The sequence below is a fragment of the Capra hircus genome, chromosome 9, assembly GCF_001704415.2.
Source record: "Capra hircus breed San Clemente chromosome 9, ASM170441v1, whole genome shotgun sequence".
Taxonomy (NCBI): domain Eukaryota; kingdom Metazoa; phylum Chordata; class Mammalia; order Artiodactyla; family Bovidae; genus Capra; species Capra hircus.
In genome coordinates, this window is record NC_030816.1 from 78,486,753 (window position 1) to 78,510,341 (window position 23,589).

General features: G+C 46.0%; 1 protein-coding gene across 1 annotated transcript in view; it reads right to left on the minus strand.

Moving 5' to 3' along the window:
- Positions 1 to 23,287, minus strand: part of CNKSR3 (CNKSR family member 3) — a 105,019-nt gene extending 81,732 nt beyond the window's left edge. The window contains exon 1 of the mRNA XM_018053391.1: positions 23,110 to 23,287. Within this exon, the coding sequence (XP_017908880.1) occupies positions 23,110 to 23,161 (52 nt within the window). The 5' untranslated portion in view covers positions 23,162 to 23,287. The remainder of the gene's footprint in view (positions 1 to 23,109) is intronic.

Here is a 23,589-nt window from a genome sequence, read left to right on the forward strand (position 1 = left end):
CTCATTTGAGTAGAAAAAACACCATGCCTGACCACCTCAAGTGCAAATGTTAATCCTGTCATGGGGCTTTGGAATGAAACTGTGTTGTTATTTTTTAAAAGAGAAAAAGAATATTAACTGCATGTAACCAAGAAAAAAAAAAAAAACTCTACATCTCACTGCAACAATGTCACTTTCATTATACTTTTGGATCTATAAAAAGCAAACAAAACCAACAATTATAATAACAAGATCTATGAATGAAGTCTGCTTTTACAAGAAAAATAGCCTAGCAACGTTTTTATAACATTATAGTTATCACCTATCCCTTCTCCATGGGATCTTCCCAGTGGAAGATCAAACCAGGAATCAAACTGAGGTCTCCTGCACTGCAGATTTTTTTACCAACTGAGCTATCAGGGAAGCATAGTTATCAGCAAGGATGATAATTACCTTCATGGTGATGGTTTAGTTGCTAAGTCATGTCCAACTCTTTGCCACCCAATGGAGCCCACCAGGCTCCTCTGTCCATGGGATTTCCCAGGCAAGAATACTGGAGTGGATTGCCATTTCCTTCTCCAGAGGATCTTCCAGACCCAGGGGTTGAACTCACATCTCCTGCACTTCAGGCAGATTCTTTATGGCTGAGCCACCTGGGAAGCCCAATTACCTTCCTTAACCCATAAAACTGTTTTTAGATATTCTGATGACAATTATGTCATTACAAAAGATTGATTTCACTGCATTTACCACTTCCAGGAAGTCTACCACAGCTACTTTTAATAAGACAGTTTTTTCTTAGTTCCTTTGCATTCTCCCTGAATTTCTATGGCTGCGTCTAGGCATTTGTACTTTTCTTTTGTCATTAGTTAGTCATAAGGTCATACTTTTCTCCTTGATTCATTATAACATGATTTTAGAAGCTGGAATTTCTATAGCAGAACTGGAACATTACATACTATCTTAAGGTAACTAGTTTCAAAACAGAAAATAGGAAAAAGGCATCAATATACACGCTACCTTAATAAAATACTTTAATTTTTATTTTATATTGAAGTGTAAGGGATTAACAATGTTTTGTTAGTTTCGGGTATTTAACAAAGTGATTCAGTTATGCATATACAAGTATCTGTTCATTTTCAAATTCTTTTCCCATTTAGGTTATTACAAAATATTGAGCAGAGTTCCAGTGCTATACAGTAGCTAATAAAATACTTTTGCAATATCCATTCTAAGGCTTTTTTTTTTAAAGATGAAGGAGAAACAGGAACACCTTCAGTGATGCAAAAAGAACTGATATTACAGAACTTCCAACTGTTAAAACATACAGAGAACGATGTAAAATTGATTACAGTAAAAGCTATAAAGATCTTCCAAGAGATCCCATACTCAGAAATCACAGGGAAGCAGGCAGGGGGGATAGAAGCAGAAAAACTGGCTGGGATTTTCAAGTGGTAACTATTAAAACTAAAATTTTACCTTGTTAAATTATTTTTAAAACCACATTCCCTGAATGATCACTGTGGACTGTTGAAGATGGAAGCTTTCCCAGAACTGGGTATATGTTTAACCCTGGGAATGATGTGGCCACGTCCACCACCCAGAACAATGCAGAGCAGGAGGAAGGGCAGCCACGCCCTGCAGAGGTGGGTCCCCATTTGTTGTTTTTCATCCTACCATAATCAAGTCCCATTAGTTTTAAGTATAATCTGCGTGTCCTTCCAGAGTTCAGGACCTCAGAAATGAATACCCAGGCAGCCACTTCTGGTAGAGCCAGTGTGATTCATCTGGGCTTGCATCTGAAATGTTCGTAGTATGTACTGTTAAGATTTCAGTGATCAACTGCATCAAACTAAAACTGGAATCAGGAGTAGGGGACAGTATTTCTTACATGCTCCAGCATACTTTTGGGTTGGAGGGATGGGGAGACTTTCAAACCCTTGGATATTTATGACCACTTCTTTTTTTCAAGGTTTTCCTAAAAAGAAAAAAACTTTTTACTTCATATTGGACTATAATCGAAAAACTGTGTAATAGTTTCAGGTGTGTGTGTGCATGCTAAGTCACTTAAGTCGTATCCGACTCTTTCCAACCCCATGGACTGTAGCCAGCCAGGCTCCTCTGTCCATGGGATTCTCCAGGCAAGAATATTGGAGCGGGTTGCCATGCCCTCCTCCAGGGGATCCTCCTGACCCAGGGACTGAACCCACGTCTCTTGCATCTTGTGCACTGGCAGGCAGGTTTTTTACTACTAGTGCCGCCTGGGAAGCCCCAAGTTTCAGGTGCACAGCACAGCAAGTCATCCATACATACACAAGTATCCATTTTCCCCCAAACTCCCCTCCCATCCAGGCAGTCACATTATGACCACTTCTAGAGCGTAAATTCCTACAAATAACTCCGCTATTGCTTTAGCTCACCCACTAGAGTGAAAACTCTGAGTCACATAAAGACTGCATTATACTCAGAGCTAGGACGGATCATTAATCATTAATCAGCCACGGGCAGCAGACTGCAGGTGATAACACACTGAACACCCACAGCTCAAGGTGTGACCTCCAGGCCACACCCCCTTAGCCTCACTTCCTCCAGCTCCCTGGCCCCCTCCTCCTCCTCAGACGCCTTTCCCCGCCAATCCTCACCACCTCCTCCCCTCTCCCATTGCCTAGCAGCCCAACTCCTATCTCGTTTTTTCAATCAAGTCAATGTTTTAATAACTTCTTTTTTTTTAACGAAGAGTTATGTTCCCTTGTGCTATAAAAGTCTGGTCAATTTCACATTTACAGATCAAAGGAAATAAATACCCAGGAAGTCAAGTTAATTTTTGCACAAAGGCTTTAACCGCTATTTCTCCTTGAGATTCAAGGGTTTCCCGTACATTTCGTGTGTGCTCAGTCATGTCCAACTCTTTGCGACCCCACAGACTGCAGCACGCCAGGCTTCCCTGTCCTTCCATCATCTCCCAGAACTGACTCAAACTCATGTCCATTGAGTCAGTGATGCCACCCAACCATCTCATCCTCTGTCATCCCCTTCTCCTGCCTTCAATCTTTCCCAGTATCAGGTCTTTTCCAATGAGTTGGCTCTTCGCATCAGGTGGCCAGAGGATTGGAGCTTCAGCTTCAGCACCAGTCCTTCCAAAGAATATTCAGGATTGATTTTCCTTTAGGATTGACTGGTTTGATCCCCGTGCAATCCAAGGGACTCTCAAGAGTCTTCTCCAACAGCACAGTTTGAAAGCATCAGTTCTCTGGCACTCAGCTTTCTTTATGGTCCAACTCTTATATCCATACTTGACTACTGGAAAAAAACCATAGCTTTGACTAGACAGACCTTTGTTGGCAAAGTAACCTCTCTGCTCTCTAATATGCTGTCTAGGTTTGCCATAGCTATTCTTCAAGGAGCAAGAATCATTTAATTTCATGGCTGCAGTCACCATCTGCAGTGATTTGGACCCCAAGAAAATAAATTCTGTCACAGTTTCCATTGTTTCCCCATCTACTTGACACACTTCTTCCCAAAGGAAAGCCACTCCAAGACATAAAGTCCTCCGTTGAGTTCCACCTGCTAAGAAGCATAAACAGGTCCCTGGGGACGCAGCCCACTCCACAAACATCACTCCTCCAGGCTCATCTCTCTCCACAGCACTTCTGGACAGACCCAGCACAATCAAGTTCTTTCAGTTGCAAGTAAATGCCATGTCTCTCTGGTCACCCAGTTTTCTCCCAAACCTCTCTTTCCCCTCCTTTCTTTCCCCTTCTCCCTCCTCTAGGCCTGGCTACCTTCTGCTCACCCTACAGGTCTGGACTTGGATGTGGCTTCCTCCAAGAGCCCTCCATGCTGTGCCCGTTCAAACACTCGATTACTCCTCTGCACTCCTAGGATGCCCTGGAGCTGAAGTGCCTATGGGCTTGCCTGTAAACTCCACTCAACAGAAGATGCCAAAGACACAGGGACCCCATCACTGCACCTACTAGAGACAGGATAGGTGCTTGATGAATGTTTGATGATTTACATTTAAAGTTGACTGGTTTATCTCTATTTGCACCAGTTTTCCTGCTAACAAATGGCTTCCACCTCTGGGCTGTAATAAACATCATTTATACATGATTTCAGGACTTCCCTGGTGGCTCAGACAGTAAAGCATCTGCCTACAACACGGGAGACTCGGGTTCAATCCCTGGTTCAGGAAGATCTCCTGGAGGAGGAATTGGCAACCCACTCCAGTACTGTTGCTTGAAATATCCCATGGATGGAGGAGCCTGTTTGGCTGCAGTCCATAGGGTCGCAAAGAGTCGGACACGACTGAGTGACTTCACTTTCACTTTCATACATGATTTCACTGCATTCAAAACATTTCATATAAATATTATATGAAGGTGAGTATCAGCAACAAGGGATTCTTCCGAGGTTTGGGGTCCATCCATAATAAACATTTTCTACCTAAGTGGGTAAACTATGGAATAACACAAAACCCACATATATATATATATATATATATATATGGAAAAACATGGAGCAGAGAGGGATTCCCAGGAGGTACAGTGGTAAAGAATGCACCTCCCAGTGCAGGTGATGCAAGAGACACAGGTTCCATCCCCAGGGAGGAGATCCCCTGGAGGAGAAAATGGCTACCCACTCCAGTCTTCTTGTCTGGAAAATTCCATAGACAGAGAAGCCTGGCAGGCTACAGTCCATGGGGCCACAAAAAAGTCGGACACGACTGAACACGCACGCATGAAGCAGAGAGAGAGTTTCTGTGGAATAACTCTTCTCTATAGAAGCCACTGGTCCACAGTCATTCAGTGAATGAATAGCTTTGTTAGTATTAAAAGTTAAGAGACTCCATAATCTACGGTGTTCTGTTACCCAGTTCAGGGAGGGCGAAACACGTCTTAATTCATCACATATCTAGTTACCAAGCAGTCGTCTATTCCAAAAGATTGTTACAGATTTTAAACGATTAAAATGCATTCAGCCCTTAAGTCATACTGAGACTAAAACAGTGCTGCATTCATTCGGGAAGTTGCTTTAACACTACGTGGTCTCTCGGGACATCAGTGTCTCTTCTCCTGTTTGCTCTTGAGTTTATTCAGACTTTTGCATCCATCAACCCACCAAAACTGTCAAGTTCACCAATATCTTCCACACACTAAATACTCTGGTCAATTTTCAGTCTCCCCTTATTGGCCCACCAGCAGTACTGGGCCCAGCTGATCGCTCTTTCCTGTACATCATCCCTCCACACACACACAAATGTCCTTCTATTTACCAGCAGCGACTTGCTGGTTGCTCAACTCCTCCAGACTTGTAAAGGTGGGGATACCCCAGATTTCTTCTCTTCTCTTGTCTCCCTCTGTCCACTCACTGGGTGATAACATCCAGCCTCAGAGATTTTAACACCACATCATATACCCCTGCTGCTGCTGCTAAGTCACTTCAGTCATGTCCGACTCTGTGCGACCCCATAGACCCCACCAGGCTCCTCTGTCCCTGGGATTCTCCAGGCAAGAACACTGGAGTGGGTTGTCATTTCCTTCTCCGACATTCAACGTATACCCCAGGGGCCACCAAATGTCTTTCTAGTCCCAAGCTCCCCCACTAATGCACACACTCATCCAACCACTGGCTTCATTCAGCAAACCAGTAAGCACTGGATACTTCAAATCCAGATACTCCCTTAACCACCTCCTCCCACACTCTCCCACCTCTCCATGGACAGCAACTCTGTCCTTCCAACTCCCCAGACCAAAAGCATCATGGGTATTCTCTCATACCACTGCTCGATTTCTTGGTAAACCCACTGGCCTTTCAGAACACCCAGGACATGGCCACCTCTTGCAGAGGGGCCACAGCTCCCACCGGCTCCCAGCATCATCTCTCAGATGATTACGGCCCCAGTGTCTCTTTTCAGTATTACTATTTGGGGGCCATGCTAGGTCTTTGTTGCTGCACAGGCCTTTCTCTAGTTGCAGAGAGCAGGGGCTACTCTCTGGTTGCAGTGAGAGGGCCCCTCATTGCAGTGGCATCTCTTGTTGCAAAGCACGGGCTCCAGGGTGCACGGCCTTCAGGAGTTGTGGCTCCCGGGCTCTAGAGCAGAGGCTCAATAGTTGTGGTGCCCAGGCTTAGTTTCTCCACGGCATGTGGGATCTTCCCAGACCAGGGATGGAACCCGTGTCTCCTGTAATGGCAGGTGGATTCTTTATCACTGATCCACCAGGGAAGCCCACCTCAGTGTTTCAGCTAGCTCCCTGATCCCCACCGCTTGCTCACTGCTGTCGACTCAACACAGCAACCACTGTAACCTTAAAACGTATGTCTGATATCACTCTTTGGCTCCAAACCCTCCAAAGGCTCCTCAAACGCCAAATTAGAGCCAAAGCATACACAACGATCCCTAAGGCTCTGCACGATGTGGGGCCCCCTCTCCTCTGACCTCATCTCTTGCTGCTTTCCTCCTGGCTCCCTCTGCTGGAGACACCCTGGCCTCCCCGCTCCCTCCACATGCCAGGACCTGGCCTGTCTCAGAGCATCTTCCCTCTGCCAAGAACATTCTTTCACCTATTTAGCCGAGGTGCCCACCAAAAGCTTTCCCCTGGTCATCCCAGCAAACGCTATATCCACGACTTCCCTCTGCATCCACCTATGGGCCTGGCCAGCAGCATGTACCACACCCAGGTGCTACAAGTTTTACTTACTGTCTGTCTGCCCCGTTAGAACATCCGCTCCGGGAAGACAGGAACTACACTCTCTTCTTTTCACTGCTGGACCCTCAGCTCTCAGAATAGCGCCTGTACAGAGTAGGCACTCGATACAAATCTGCTGAATGATTGCCTGGTGACTAGCTACCCTCACCAGGCCTGGTGCAAGTGCCAGCTAACAGGGCACTCGAGTTAACAGATGGAAAAGTTAAATGCATAAGAGTTAGGGTTATATTTCTCTTAACATGGCCTAGTGACACTACTTCATCCAAACTTCATTTCCAGAGCTACACTTAATGTGAAAGACATGTGGCATCATTTCAGAATACCAGGTAGGGCAGTTAGCATTTAAAAGTCACAGCTGAGAAAGGAGTAGATTTTAAAAGAAATGCCAGGCATGCAGAATACCAGGCAAGATGTTGTAAGAGAGATCGCCTATCATTTTATGGTGATGCTAGTCGCTCAGTCATGTTCCACTCTTTGTGATCCCACGGACTATAACCCGCTAGGCTTCTCTGTCCAGAAGGATTCTCCAGGCAAGAATACTGGAGTGGGTTGCCATTCCCTTCTCCGGGAGATCTTCCCAACCCAGGTATCAAACCTGGGTCTCCCACACTGCATGCAGATTCTTTACCGTCTGAGCCACCAGGGAAGCCCCATCGTACTACAGTGGTTCCTGTTAAGTAAGGAATCTATTAGCTTTACCTGAAACTCACAGAAAAGATCATATCTACTTCTGAGGTCTGGTAAAGCCAATGACGAATAAGAAAACAGGTCATGTCACGCCTGTTGAGGACAGACCTGTCATCCCCTTGAGTGCCAGGCCCTGGTCAAGACCTACACACCCTTGGTGCTCTTCCAGCCGCTGTAATGCAAAGGGGCCACTAATCCCAGGGAACCGGCTCCTCAACCCACACAGGAATGGCAGCCAGAAACGCTGATCTCACTAGGCGTTGAACAAGACTGAAGGGATTACTCTAAATGCATTTTTTGCACTGAGCACTGCCTGTGTATCTCCATGACATGCTGTCCTGTAGGGCTCTAATCTTCTCTACTTCACTTCGTGTGCCATGTCTTAGACTGCGCCGTACCGAAATAATTCAGGGTGTCAAATTCATGTGTATTGCATCATTTCACACTCAAGGTGGAGGACCTAAATTTCCACTAACACTCTCCTATTTTAACACATTCCGTGTGCCAATCTGCATGATATTTACACCTCATTAAAACATGAGATGATCAGAGTGCCGCCGTGAGAGAGGGCACTCTGTTTTCCAGAGTGTTTGAATCATGCAAGATGCTGGTCCCGTGCAAAAGATGTCTCCTCTACAAACCAGAACGTCTTCTGAGGTTGGTCCCTGTAAGGTGCGCTCACTCCCAAACCCGCAAAGCAGCTCTTCCCAGAATTCCACAGACTCCAGGGTGGCACTGCCATGCTAAGGCAGGGAGACACAAATGGTCCCCTCCTCTCCACCCCCAAGAGCAACCCTGCCAAGGCTTCAGGACCGCCCGTGGGCCATGCCTCTCTCAGCAGCCCTTCCTCCCACCCCCCTCAAGACCCCTGCTCTTACACAGGCCTCTTCAACTCTCCCCAAGAGGCCAGATCAAATGCCTCCTGGAGCTGGTCTCAGACTCCAACCACTCCTCCGTCCAAAGCCCACCCCCACCCCCCAACATCCCACAATTCTGCCAGCAATACGCCTCCTTTCAAACCCCTGTATTACTTCTCCATTATCCACTGAACTAAGAACAAACTTCCTAAAGGCCAGTGGCTCTCAAACTGTCGTTTATAACTGGTCTTTCTGTTCCTTGCATGAAGCAGAGGAACCGGTACCAAAAAGGAAATCTATATTTTTTTTTCATTTTAAATTTTCAAAACGGAAAAATAGTAGAAATAAACACGTAATGAAAGTTTAACAAAAGATGATCCATAATGCATATGTGTATGTATTTATATAAATACAGCCTGTATACTCACATTTATGTGTGTGTTTATACACACATACATACACTGTTCCTTTACAGATGAACTGTTCCCTTACAAAGCAAGCTGGAACGCTGAAATACCCTGAAATCTTTGTCATGAAGTTTTGTGGATTGCATTTTGGGGTGAGTACTACCCCAGTGTGACCACTGACACTACTGCTTTTCCTGTTTGTCTCCCAACTCAGCACTCCAGGAAGACAGGAAGACCTTGAGTAGACTGGTGCCTTTTCAAACACGACCACAAAAGCCAGCAGAGAAGTTAGGAGCAAATGCCTTATTTCAGGGCATTTGTTTTATTTGATACATAAAATCTTACTGTACAAACAGAAACACTTCCTATCGGGCACCAATACCACAAACCCAGTGGCAAAGTAAACTCAATCAAGAGAAGCCAAATTCCTGTTTTCACACTGAAGAGTAGCAGTCAATGGTCTGCTGAGTTCATCAAGGCATCGGTATTTCTGGCTTAATAATACTTGTAGGGAATTACATATTACAATACTAGGAATAAGAGAACTCGTTAAGTAGCAAAATGAAATTAAAGATAACAGATTTGCTAAATAGTTAATGGACTGCTATATAGCTAAGTGTATCCACATCTTATAAGTCTTCTTCTAAGACAATTAACATCTGACCACAACTGTCCACAGGCTTCCCAGATGGCTCAGTGCTAAAGAATCCACCTGCCAATGGAGGAGACGTGGGTTCAGTCCCTGGGTAGGGAAGATCTTCTGGAGTAGGAAAAGGCAACCCACTTCGGTATTCTTGTGTGGGAAGTTCCATAGACAGAGGAGCCTGGAGGACTATAGTCCATGGGATCACGAAGAGTCAGACACAACTGAGTGACTGAGTATGCACACACAGCTATCTGCAGGAGAATCAACACACTAGCCCATAGCCCATACCAAAAAAAAAAAAAAAAAAAAAACCGTTGACAGATTCCTAAAAACTAGAAAACGACACAAATAAAGCCAGACAGCCAGCTTCATTCGAAAACAAAAAGAACAACAAAACTCAGAAGATTCTGGGAACTGGGTTCGTGGTCAGCAGAGACTGTGTAGCACACATATCTTGGGGTTTGCCACAGTCTCCACCACTCCCTGTTGCTCACTTGCCCCCACATTTCAACCTCTGACATTGCCTCCAGGCCCCTATCAGCATCTAAGTCTGTAGCTCTTGTTGCAAATCTCAGCACCACCTCTGGTCCTCAGGGTTCACCTCTGTAGCAGCTTTTCACTTCTGGATTCTCTTGGCCTTTGTCAACTGCAGGAGGGGGCTCTCAAACTCCACCTGCACTGACTCCAGTCCATGGACTAAAACAAAAGAGCTTTTCACCTTGGACTGCAGCATGTTTGCCAGTGGTTTCTGCCTTTTCTTTCCCTCCCTGCCCTTTACAACTACATGGCTTGTTCAAAGCCAGAGTGCTCAATAAAACAGAAAAACTATCCTCTCTCCCTCAAAGTGCAATGGGGGAGGAGGTGTCACATTCTGCTCCTGCCTGAGTACCAGGCCTGGAAATCCCACACAAAAACCTAAACAGGTGCTGTCTGACCGTAAAACATTCCACTCATTCTGTGTTTACCTGGGGCTGAACACTCACCTGGGTGAGGTATGCAACCAAAGGATCCCCTGAGCCTGGGGTGGTGCAACTGGCTAGGAGCCCAGAGGTGCAAAGGCTTTAACCCTTCCCTGCCCACTCTGTGGAAAGGATGCTTACAGACCTCGTTGCATTGATGCACCTACCAAAATACGTAACAACGGTCCCTACTAGAAAAGTTCTCTTTCCTAATCAACTGTTATGTGCTAGCTGAAAACCAACTGGAGACAAGAATTATGGAGGATGGTCTCACAAACATCATTTATGGTTCCACACAAGTGATACACATCGGTGGTTCTCAAATTTTAGCCAGCACCAGAATCACTGACAGATTGGTTAAAACAGAGCTTCCCACATTCCACACCCAGAATCTCTGAATCTGTGAGTCTCAGATAGGGCCTGAGAATTTACATGTCTAAGCTCTGATGTTGAAAAGGGAAGGCGAATGGATAAGCAACCAGGCCCTACTATATAGCACTGGAAATTATACTCAATATCCTGTGATAAACCTGAATGGAAAAGAATATGAAAAAAATGTATATATACATATACCTGAATCACTCTGCTGTACAGTAGAAATTTGCAAATCAACTATACTTCACTAAATTTTTTTTTAAACTTACACTTAATTAAATTAAAACAGGATCCAGCTTTTATTTATATTTATATTTATATACACTTGTTTAAAACAAAAAGTAGATTGCAGTTTGGAAACACTAAAAAAGAAAAAAAAAAAAAAAGAAAGTTCAAGAGCAGTGGTGACAAGACATTGAGCCACATTATGCTTACTTCTTGCAAATGTCAGGAACCAGGGACAATTGTCACAGATTTACAGGTGCTCATTAAGTAGCCCAACTAAGTGGCCCAGTGGTAAAGACTCTGCCGGCCAAGCAGGAGACCCGGGTTCGATCCCTGGGTTGGGAAAATGCCCTGGAATAGTAAATGGAAACCCATTCCAGTATTCTTGCCTGGGAAATCCCATAGACAGAGAAGCCTGGTGGGCAACAGTCCATGGGGTCCCAAAGAGTCGAACAAGACTGAGCGAGTAAGCACAAGTAAGAATTAGTGTTTCTCCACCTCCAAAAAGAGTCTTTCTTTGCATATCAGCTTTAGATGAGATTCTTAAACCTGGCTGAGGGGTTCAGTTCAGTCATTCAGTCAAGTCTGACTCTTTGTGACCCCATGGACCACAACACTCCAGGCCTCCTTGTCCATCACCATCTCCCGGAGTTTACTCAAACTCATGTCCATTGAGTCGGTGATACTATCTAACCATCTCATCCTCTGTCATCCCCCTCTCCTCCAGCCTTCAATCTTTCCCAGCCTCAGGGTCTTTTCCAATGAGTCAGTTCTTCGCATCAGGTGGCCAAAGTATTGGAGTTGCAGCTTCAACATCAGTCCTTCCAATGAATATTCAGGACTGATTTCCTTTAGGATGGACTGGTTAGATCTCCTTGCAGTCCAAGGGACTCTCAAGAGTCTTCTCCAACACCACAGTTCAAAAGCATCAATTCTTCTGTGCTCAGCTTTCTTTATAGTCCAACTCTCACATCCATACATGACTACTGGAAAAATCATAGCTTTGACTAGACGATCTTTGTTGGCAAAGTAATGTCTCTGCTTTTGAATATGCTATCTAGGTTGGTCATAACTTTCCTTCCAAGGAGTAAGCATCTTTTAATTTCATGGCTGCAGTCACCATGTGCAGTGATTTTGGAGCCCCCCAAAAAAAAGTCTCTCACTGTTTCCACTGTTTCCTCCTCTATTTGCAATGAAATGATGGGACCAGATGCCATGATCTTCATTTTCTGAACGTTGAGTTTTAAGCCAACTTTTTCACTCTCCACTTTCACTTTCATCAAGAGGCTCTTTAGTTCTTCTTCACTCTCTGCCATAAGGGTGGTGTCATCTGCATATCTAAGGTTATTGATATTTCTCCCGGCAATCTTGATTCCAGCTTGTGCTTCTTCCAGCCCAGCGTTTCTCATGATGTACTCTGCATAGAAGTTAAATAAGCAGGGTGACAGTATACAGCCTTGACGTACTCCTTTCCCTATCTGGAACCAGTCTGTTGTTACATGTCCAGGTTGCTTCCTGACCTGCATACAGATTTCTCAAGAGGCAGGTCAGGTGGTCTGGTATTCCCATCTCTTTCAGAATTTTCCACTGTTTGTTGTGATCCACACCGCCAAAGGCTTTGGCATAGTCAATAAAGCAGAAATAGATGTTTTTCTGGAACTCTCTTGCTTTTTCGATGATCCAGCAGATGTTGGCAATTTGGTCTCTGGTTCCTCTGCCTTTTCTAAATCCAGCTTGAACATCTGGAAGTTCACAGTTCACGTACTGTTGAAGTCTGGCTTGGGGAATTTTGAACATTACTTTGCTAGCATGTGAGATGAGTGCAATTGTGCAGTAGATTGAGCAACAGTATGAAAATGCCTAGCATGCTTGTAACCAAATCACTTCATACCATCAACACTTCATGTCTAACTAGCAAGGAGTATTTGTGTTTTTTATTTAATTCTTATTACCAACAATTTTAGCTTCTGGTATAGACAGTCATTTTCATAAACTCTACTCACAGCTGTGTCATCTGCTTACAGTGAGTTTAAGACTCCAGTTGAAATCCATGCTAAGATGGTGCTGACGGTATCAATGATGCTTCGTGAAGTCTGGTCCCACTCTACACAGTGAGCTAGTTTTCCTGTTTCAAAGGTCATATTCCAGGTAGACTTTTGACTTGATTCTCTCCAAGACATGGTAATATAAAACTACTCAGAACACAAAAGTCTGTTCAATTAACATAGGTTAAAGTTAGAAACACATAAACACACACTCACTCACGTACACACACATCCACTCCTAAACCCCAAACTTCTGAATTTCCCGTCTGCTGCAAATCTCTGAAAATAGGAAATAGAATATTTCCTTTCACTAAAAGGTCTTCCTCAGGAAGGCATGATTCATACGGTCATGCTCGCCGCCTTTTCTGACTGATGACACAGAGGGGGTTTCCTCTAAAAGCCTGAGAGATACCCTCCTTAAAGGTGTGGGGCTGACATCAGGTGTGCAAGGCAAAGCTTCTAGGTTATTCTAATGTCAGCCTGTGCTGCTGTGCTAAGTCGCTTCAGTCGGGCCCAACTCATTGCAACGCTACGGACCACAGCCTGCCAGGCTCTTCTGTCCATGGGATTCTCCAGGCAAGAATACTGGAGTGGGTTGCTGTGCCCTTCTCTAGAGGATCTTCCCAACCCAGGGATCAAACCTGAGTCTCCTGCATTACAGGCAGATTCTTTACCATCTAAGCCACCAGGGAAGCCCAAGAATACTGGAGTGGGTAGCCTATCCCTTGTCCAGGAAATCTTCCTGACCCAGGGATCAAACTGGGGTCTCCTGCATTGCAGGTGGATTCTTTACCAGCTGAGCTACTAGGGAAGCCTCAGTATAAACCTACTGACCTTCAGTTCTCTCCCACTCACTCCTTCCCTGTTGATAAGTGATGCACTGTGGTTTGAAAAAAAAAAAAAATGTGTTCAACCCATACCCCAAAGAAGGCTCAGTCGTGTCCGACTCTTTGCGACCCCATGGACTGTAGCCTACCAGGCTCCTCTGTCCATGGGATTTTCCAAGCAATAGTACTGGAGTGGACTGCCATTTCCTTCTCCAGTGTCCAACTCTCACCTGTTGAAAATTTCTCAAAATACCCACTGCTCAATCAAAACTATGGTGACTCAATTTTCTAAAGTAAAATTATGATAGTCTTTTAGTAGAGCAAAATATTTTCCATTAGATCTGTTGACCAGCTCCTTTGACTCAACTATTTTCAAGTTTTCATACAAAAAGCTTTCTGATTTTTATAACCTACTGAATCCTAAGGAACTGTTTTGCTCTAGTAAACACAACTGCCTCTGCCCTCCTGATCCCAGGTTAAAAACTGTTCAGTCATTTGATGTCAAAGAAAACAAACTAGGCTAAGTCCACTTTCACAAAAACCCTATTCATAGATGGATAAACAGCCTCAGAAACTGTAGCTCCCAGCAAAATGTGCCAGAAGAAAACAATGACGTGAACGAAGCATGTGAACGCAGAGAGGAGGGCTGCACCTCCCTTTTAAATGACAAGAGAGTAATCAGGATGCGGGGAGCAGAGGGGAGCTCCTAACCCTGGCAGAGAAAGGAAAAAAAAAAAGAATCTACATCCCAACTTCAAAGATAATTTTTATATTATCCGATGTGATGTTACCAGTGAACCAACAGTACCTAGACCTTGGCTTCTCAGATGCTGGAGTCAGCAATACCTTCACCCAATATAGTAATAATATTATCTCCAGAATATCGCAGTGCCTTCCAGCAGGGCTCCCTAAACTCACTTCTGCCTCGAGAATCCAGATCAGATCATGTCACTCCCCTGCCCTCCACAGTAACTAGAAAATATTGCAAATGCCTAAGACCTGTAAGACCCTCCATGATCTGACCATTGTGTCTCTCTCTCACCCCAACCACATCCAGCACAGCCCCACTGTCTTTGCTCTTCATGACTCCACTGTGCTTCCATTCTTCAAAGGCTCCAAGTTCATTTGCACCTCAGGGCCTTTGCACTGACTGTCCCTTGGCCTACAATGGTGCTCCCCCTAATTTTCCAGTGACTAGTTCCTTCTTGCCTTTCATACCCAAGTATCATCTTCTCAGAGGGAGACACCAACCAAAGAAGCCTACCAATCAGTCATGTTCCTTCACCTCTCTGATCACGACTGGCTATTTTCTTGTTCATCTGCTTTGTTCAGAGAAGGCAATGGCACCCCACTCCAGTACTCTTGCCTGGAAAATCCCCCGGGTGGAGGAGCCTGGTGGGCTGCTCTCCATGGGGTCACACAGAGTCGGGCACGACTGAAGCAACTCAGCAGCAGCAGCAGCAGCAGCATCTGCTTGTTTGGGTGGTGGTTTTGTAACTGTTGCTTGTCATCCCTACTTCTGCCCCATTAAAGCAGGCACCCAGCTGGACCCCTGCACCTAAAACACAGATGGATCTCCAGCGCCTGGACCTGGAGGTGCTAAGTTCCACAATGCCTGGAACTTAGTAGGTCCTCAGCAATCAGCTGCTGAATGAAAAAAATTCTCTTTTTACTCAGCATGGAATTTGACATCAAGGAAAGTGTTCTTCCTGAGCTCTCTCCAAGGCAGCCACGACTAAACCTTTCCATGGTATCACCTTCCCACAGGACATGTGCTCAATTTTCAGTCGCGACCAACTCTTTGCAACCCCTTGGATTGCAGCTCACCAGGCTCATCTGTCCACAGGATTTTCCAGACAAGAATCCTGGAGTGGGCCGCCACTTCCTCCTCCAAGGGATCTTCCCAACCCAGGGATCGAACCCGCACCTCCTGTGCCCCTGCATTGGCACATAGCTTCTTTACCACTAAGCTACCTGGGAAGCCCCCTACAGGACACACAAGGTGCCCAAAGGAAGTGAGAGAAAAGTGCCCAAGGAAATAATGAGGAGAAGGCAGAGAGTGAAGCTAACTTACCACCTACCTATCAACACAGAGGAGGATGGAACTGTCATAAATTATTAGTAAGCGTGAAAGATGACGATCAGTCACAACAGAATAAAATATTTAAGCGATAATAACTCAATTATAGTACATATTAACTTGGAGTTATTATGAATTAATCAATAACGAGTTTGTGAACACATATATGCCATACATTATGCAAAATGCTTTCTTTACGTTACCTCTTTTAATTCTAACAAAAACACTAAGTTAATTAGCAGTCCCATTTCACAGATAAGAAAACTCAGGCAAGTTTAGGGAAGACAAGATACTTACCCAAGTTTTCAAATCAGTTACTGTCAAATACAGAATCTGAATCCAGCTCTATTTTATTCCAAACCATGCATATAATTCACCAGGCCTAGTCTCTCCCATAGCAGTTACAATGAAAAAGCTGTGACGAATCAAAGGCAAGCAGGAAATGAAGCCATAAAAATCACAGGTGCTATTGAAGAAAGTTAAATGTATGGACAGATTGATGGATGTGGTTCCATCAAATAGAAATGTTAACTGTAGCAGACAAAAAGAAAACTATCATATGACACTCAAAATAAAATAAAAAACAGATTAAGAGAATCAAAAAGTGAAATGATTCATTCTATTACAGAGCTGCGTTCGGAAACAATACAACATAGTCAACAAACTACAATAAAAATAAGTAACTGGCAAGAAGAGTCTCAAATGCTAAAAGCTCAGGTCCAAAATACGTAGAGTTCTGCTCAAGCTGTGAAATAAAAAAAGAAAGAAGGAAAGAGAAAGAAAAGGAATGTATCCCAAGAGTAGAAACCTTGAAGGGATCCTCAGGAAATACAAAAGTCCAAAGTTCTTTGAAGTTGCCCCTCCCATCACTTGTTGATGGAGAGAGAACAGAAAGCACCATCTTGACCAGAGGAGGCACAGGGGCTGCCCAAAACAAGAGAACCAGAAGTCTGTGGAGTCTGGCCTTCTGACCTGGGACAACTCATGCCACGTCTGAAGCCTCTCTCCTCATCTATGGTAGAGGGATACCTTCACTGTGCCCCCCTGGGGCTTGCGAAAATATCAGATGAGCACAAATATGGACGAGCTCGGGTAAATAAAACCTGGTTGAAAGCCCAGCTAATGGCTAAACCACGGGTGAAAACCCCAGAAACCTCACGAAATGAGAGCAAAGAGGAAAAAGAGGTAAGAACACGGATGTCCCGGAGCTGGAACACAAGCTAGGAACGGACAAACAGCAAGATGGTGATGACACAGAAGCAGCGAGACAGAACAGAGAAGCGCCCGCAGCTTTCCGCAATGATGTGAACGCAAAAGGGAGGCGTGCAGGTGCGGTGTGAACAATCTCCACCATCACAGAGCTCAGACACCCAGCCTCAATGTGCTTCCAAATTTTGAGACCTGCCCTGAAATGACATTCAGTGTCATTTTCCAGCAACGAAGAAGTCTCCCTTCAAAATCATCTAAGTTTGGTGAACCTGGTGCAGTAGCAGACAGTACGGCCAGTGATTGGCTAAAAGGCCATCTCATCCTCCTGAATCCACCTGAGGATCTTAAGAGCACACTTCAACCATACACACCCACGGCCACCCCCTGACGCCCTTCCTACTGCTTATCTTTAAAAAAAAAAAAAAAAAACTAGGAAAAAAATGTTGTTATGAGAACACTTCACGTCCCAAGAAATATGGAAGAAAGCTCAAGAGAAATGTCTCATTCAGTTTGCGGAGAAGCACCTGATGCTGTTGCTAGGTGGTGCTTATAAACATAAACACACACCCTAAGATTGCTTTTCTGCTTTAATTAGTGGCCAAGTCAAGCACCCTGAAGTTAAGTGTCATCCCTGGGGACCTTAAATGAAACAGATGGAGCCCAAGTCCGTCCGATCAGACCAGCAGGACCTACCAGCGAAGGGAGAAAACCCGTTTGCAGCGGCTGCTAGAACAGAGCTCTCCAGCCGCATTGAGCACACAGATCACCAGGGCCTCTTGTTAAAATGCAGATTCTGAGTCAGCAGGCTTGTAGCTTCTGCATCTCTAACAAGCTCCCGGGTGATGCGGGAGCCACGAGTCTTGGACTAGGCGCCAGACAGGGGTCCACAGTCCAAAGCAAGGGCCAGTCCTAACGCCATGGTCATTGGAAGTCCACTTACTGCAAGAAAACAGTTGAGAAAATACAACTGGAACTTATTTACCCAAAGAGAGTGCAGGATATTGGCGAGAAGCACCTATTATCACATGGCAAACTAAGACTCTTCCCCTGATTAGTGATGTTGGGCATCTTTTCATATACTTGCTGGGCATCTGTGTGTGTCTTGTCACTTTTTATTATTTCTGCATTTTAGTATTTTTAAAAGAAATTTGCCTAAGATGAATTAATAGTCTTTCATATGCTTTTTTCTAATATTTTTAGTTTACTCTTCTTAATTAAGCTTTAGCGACACCTAGAATTTACTTTGCAGATAGGATGCAACACTATTGTTATGAGTATAAAATGTAGAGAATTTAATAAAATATCAACTTAGAAAAAGCCAGAGGAGGAGGGGCCAGGAAACAAGAACCTTCTTAACCAGCTACAAGTCCCACCCCGGGTCCTCTGCGTGCCTGGCAGAGAAATCTCCACAACACCGACTGGTGTCCCTGAATGGTAAGAATCAACCTTTTGACAGACAAGGCCTCTCAGAGAGAACAATTTATGACCTGGAGCTATAGGATAAAAGAGGAGAGGAAGCAATAAAAACAAGGAGTAGTAATATAAGAGCTTACATAAGCTCATACAGGCAGAGCAGATACCAGGATACACACTCAGAGTCTGATTTCACAGCCCCTGCTCTCTAAGTTCCAATACCTGGTATAAGCCGCAGAAGTAATGAAATAATGGAGCAGAGAAAGGCATTTAGAGCATCATCGCCTATCAGCATGGGACCAAACACTCCCTCTCTCTGCTTTAGTTTCTTTGTCTTTACTAGGGGTTAATAATGGTTCATACACCTCTCTGAGTTTTCTGAGGATGAAATGAAAAAGCCTAAATGAAGTATGTGGCCCACTGTCTGATACATAATAAATGCTTCAATGAATGTTTTTCTATTATTATGATTAAGAAAACTCTATGGCTGGAGTCCAGGAGATAGAACTGGCAAGAAATTGGAATAAAGCAGAGTTCTTGACCCATGGCCAAATGGTAGATCTACGGCTGCCAAAAGAAAAGGACCTTCCTTTTTCAGCAACCCTAGAGGCTAAAGGAAGAAGAACCAGCTAACTGGAACCAGGATGACGAAGAGCCTGAGATCCTGACGGCACCACGAAGCCCCCATGAAGTCCTAAATTCCCTATCCCCAGACTTCTTTTACAAGGAAAAAACAAAACTCATTTGGTTAGTCCACCAAAAACTGGGTTTTCTGTTACACAGAGCTGACCTTTTTCTTGCCTGATACAGGTTATAAAAGTTCATTTGCTTTGCAAAATCCTTTACCAAATCATCTGGCAGGCATGGTGCCATGAAACGATGAATTGATATGACTTACAAATAACTTTCCTGACACATACAGAATAGGGAGAATAAGACACACACAGCAGATGAGGCTCCTGCATTAACACATGATAGAGGACTCATGGTGGGGCTTCTGATGGTCTCCTTATCAGTGTGGTAAAGATGCTGCCAGTCCTCTACGGGTGACCCTGGGAAGAACCTCCTGAGAAGACGGAAGGAAACAAAGCCCACCCGTCTGTGGCCAAACACTTCTCAGCTGTGTGCCAATGGTCAGGCTACTTAACTTGCCTGCGCCTCGGTGTTCTCAAGTGCAAAATGGAAATGACAGCTCCTGCCTCAAAGGGTGCTTGCGTATTTAAGTGAGCTAACATATATACAATGCTTAGACCTGCGCTAATACTCACTGAGGATCTACTAATATCATGGTACAGTTCCGCTGGTGGCTCAGAAGGTCAAGAATCTGCCTGCAGTGCGGAAGACCCAGGTTCGATCCCTGGCTTGGGAAGATCCCCTGGACAATGGACTGGTAACCCACGCCAATACTCTCGCCTGGAGAATTCCATGGACAGAGGAGCCTGGGGGACTACAGTCCATGGGTGTGCAAAGAGTCAGACATGACTGAGCGACTAACACTTTCGTTTCGTTTCACTTCACTACTAATATTGCAACACTGGTGGTGGTAGTGCTGCTGCTGCTGCTGCTAAGTCGCCTCAGTCGTGTCCGACTCTGTGCGACCCCACAGAAGGCAGCCCACCAGGCTCCCCAGTCCCCGGGATTCTCAAGGCAAGAACACTGGAGTGGGTTGCCATTTCCTTCTCCAATGCATGAAAGTGAAAAGTGAAAGTGAAGTCGCTCAGTCCTGTCCGACTCTTAGCGACTCCATGGACTGCAGCCCACCAGGCTCCTCCGTCCATGGATTTTCCAGGCAAGAGTACTGGAGTGGGGTGCCATTGCCTTCTCCGGTAGTGCTAGCGATTAACAAATAAAAATAGTAACAATAATAAAAACCAAATGAATTACTTCATTCTGTAGACATCAACCTTTTTCCTAATGTATGCATCTGCCTAATAACATCAGCATGAAAGCAAGCTATAGATTCTGGTTGGATTTAGACAGTTTTAAATCTAAGGCTTTCACCAGTGTTCACCATCACCGCTACCACAATCATAAGATGCCAAGAGTGGTAAAGTCTACACGAAGAGCTGCTTATCAGTAGGATGTATTTATAAAATGGGGGTTGGGTAGAAAGGTTAACAAAGACAGCTAAAAATAGTCCTATAAGCAAACAAGTTCGCATAAGCCAACAGTTCATTAAAAAGTCAATACTTTCACATCATGACTCTTGAGAAATATTCAAGTAATGTGTCACGCAATTTGGGAGAATGTAGCCTCTTGTCTAAGAGTTGGCTACACACTTGCTCTTTTTATCTTTTCTAGATTCTAACACAGAAAGTATCCAGGTCACTATGGGGCTGCACCTAAGGGTCTAAAGGACATAAGCATTTTGTATAAAGTTGCCACATGGTAGCCACAGGTATGTACCCTAATCAGCACCCAATGCTCCAGACATCAAGACACTGAAAACTGAACCACCCATAACTGCTCTTGCGGGCCAATAGGAAACCTTCCCTCAGTGAGAGCGGTCTCCACTAAGTCACAATGTCAAGGCAGGAGGAGCCCAAAAGCAGTTTAATCTGCTCTCTCTTTTAAATGCTAAACAAGCATAACAGATTGTTAACTTATACTTCTCTCCTAATCCCAAGGGGGATCAAAAAAAAAAGGCAAAAATCTTGAGGGTGTGAAGACCTCACTCCAAAATACCCCTGTGTGCCTGTTACCACTTTTCTGGTTGTACATTATCAGGTAGGCTGGCAACTGCTCAGGAAAGCCAAAGAGTGGTAAGTTTAACCCTTTCTTTCACTCTGGCGCAACACTATCCACAGAAATATAATGGGAGCTGCACAAGTCAGCCGCTTGTGTAACTTTACATTTTTCAGGAGCCACCTTTCAGAGGGTAAAAATACACAGGTGAAATTAACTTTAGTAATAAACTTTATTTACCCCCAATGTCAAAATACTATCAACATGTAATAACTATTAAAAAAAACTAGTAATGAGATAGCTTATATGCTGTTTTCACCCTAGAGTGTATTCCACACTTAGAGCACAGGGCAATTCGGACCAGCCATATGTCAAGAGCCCAAGGCCCATGAGTGACTACTAGCTACCATATTAGACAGAGGAGCTCTCCAGATCAAAAACTGATGTCATCAGTTTTCTAGGTTGCTTCTCTGATGGACACACTGGTAAAATAGATCAACCAACTCAGACCAGACAAGTTGCTAGACAAGGGACCTAGTAGTATCTTGGATAGGGGAACACATCCCATTTCAAAATAGCATCTGGGTCTCTACAGATTCTATGTTTTATATCAAGCACGGACATTGTTAGTTACACATTACTCCACATAGAAGTATTTGGTGTTTTCATCTTCGCTTTAAGTAAGAGCCCCCAAAACTTTGGTCCCTGGACAAACCTCTTTTCAGGAGAGAGTGTATCCTGTCCCTTCTCCCAGAATGAATGGTCAGAGATGCCCCCCACTGACACCCCACATCTCCCACACGTCTGGGACACCCCATTGCACATGGTCTGTGTGTATTCGGCAGGCGGGAGAAATGAGATGCAGAAATGACCAGTGTTGGAGATGCTGCAGCCATGGGTGAGACAGTTAGAAAGATGACCTGATCTTACCCGCGTTACCTACCTCTCGGGCTTACGGATGACCAAGGGCAATAACAGAGACAGAGCTCTTAGCCAACTGTAAAGCGCTACACAATTCTAGTTATTATTATTGAGAAAGGACACCATTCCTCACCTGAAAGAGCAGATAGAAGAAAGAAAACAAAATAGTAACTTGACACAGACAGATGCTGAGCTGGGCGGGGGGTGTGGAACCCACGAAAACACGGGTTGTTCTTGGCGGACCCATTCTCTTGAAAGGATTCGTAGAGCCTTGAAGAACCTCTGTCACTTTTGCTTCGAAATCGTGGGAGGTACTTAACAGCAAGAGGGACAGCTCAGAGTCCAAGCCCCCAGCCTCGGTCCAGCACCCGCGGCCTCTTCAACCCACGGCCTGTCCTCGTCCCCAAAGACGGCGTAACTCAGGATAATGGTTCCAAGCAGACTTCTTCACAGGGTTTAGATGTGGCCTAAGACTGCGGCGCCAGCGGGGGGTACTGGCGCCTTTCCGGAGCAAAAGTCACCGAGTCCCGGGGAGTCTGGCTCCAGGCTTCTCGCCGGCGCGAATGCCTCAGTGTTGGCTCCGGTGCTGCCCCGGCTCCTTCTCCAACAAAAACAGAGAGGCTCGCCGGGCCGCCGGAGTCTCCCCGTACCTGTCCAACCGCCTCTTCACGCTGCGAACTGCTCTGGGCAGGCGGCGTTTTTACGAGGTCCGAGGGGAGTCACCCACACAAAGGCGCCTTGTGCTTCTGCGCTCCCGGGTGGGCAGCCGGGCCTCGGGGCACCGCACCCCGGTAGGGCAGGGCGGGCGCCCCGGCCCGACATCCGCGCCCCCAACCCTCATCCTCAGAGGCCACCCGTACTCCCCGGGTTTAAAGATGAGGCTCCCCTCGGCTGGCCACAACCCGCATCCCCGAAAGCGGGCACCAGAACGACAGGCGCAGAGAAGTTTGCAGGCTCACCGCGCTGCGCTCTCAAAGCTTCTCGCCTGCAGAAGGGGCTGAGCGCCACCCCCCCACCCCCGATCCCAGCTCCCCGCCGGCCCGATCCCCCGGGCTGGAGACGCCGGGGGACCCCCAGGCTCGCTTACCTCTAGTCCAGTCCACCACTTGCTTGGGGCTCCACTTGGTCACCGGTTCCATCGTGGAGGGCCGGGCACCCAGCGGGGCTGGAGTCGGCGGTGAAGTCCTGCTGCCCTCCCGGGACGGCGCGCCCCGCGGCCGGTCCCCGAGCCCGAGCGCCCTGTCAAGGCTGCATGGCCGCCGCCGTCAGCGGGGCATCCCAGCGCGGCGCGGCCCGGGCGGCGCGGCCCGCTCCCCGGCGCACGGGACAGCGGCGCGGCTCCTCCTCCGGCTGCCACCGTCCAGCTGCAGCTCCTCCTCCTCGTCCCCCGCGGCCGCCGCCGCCGCCGGGACTCCAGACACAGCTGCCGCTCCTAGGCTACGGGCGCTGCGGGAACGCGGGGCAGGGAGTCCACATTCCCCGGGCCTCAGTTCCGAGCGCGGGACCTTTCGGCCGCCCCTCTGCGCCCCCGGGCCGGGACCGCTGCCTCCGGTTCTCGGGCCGCGCG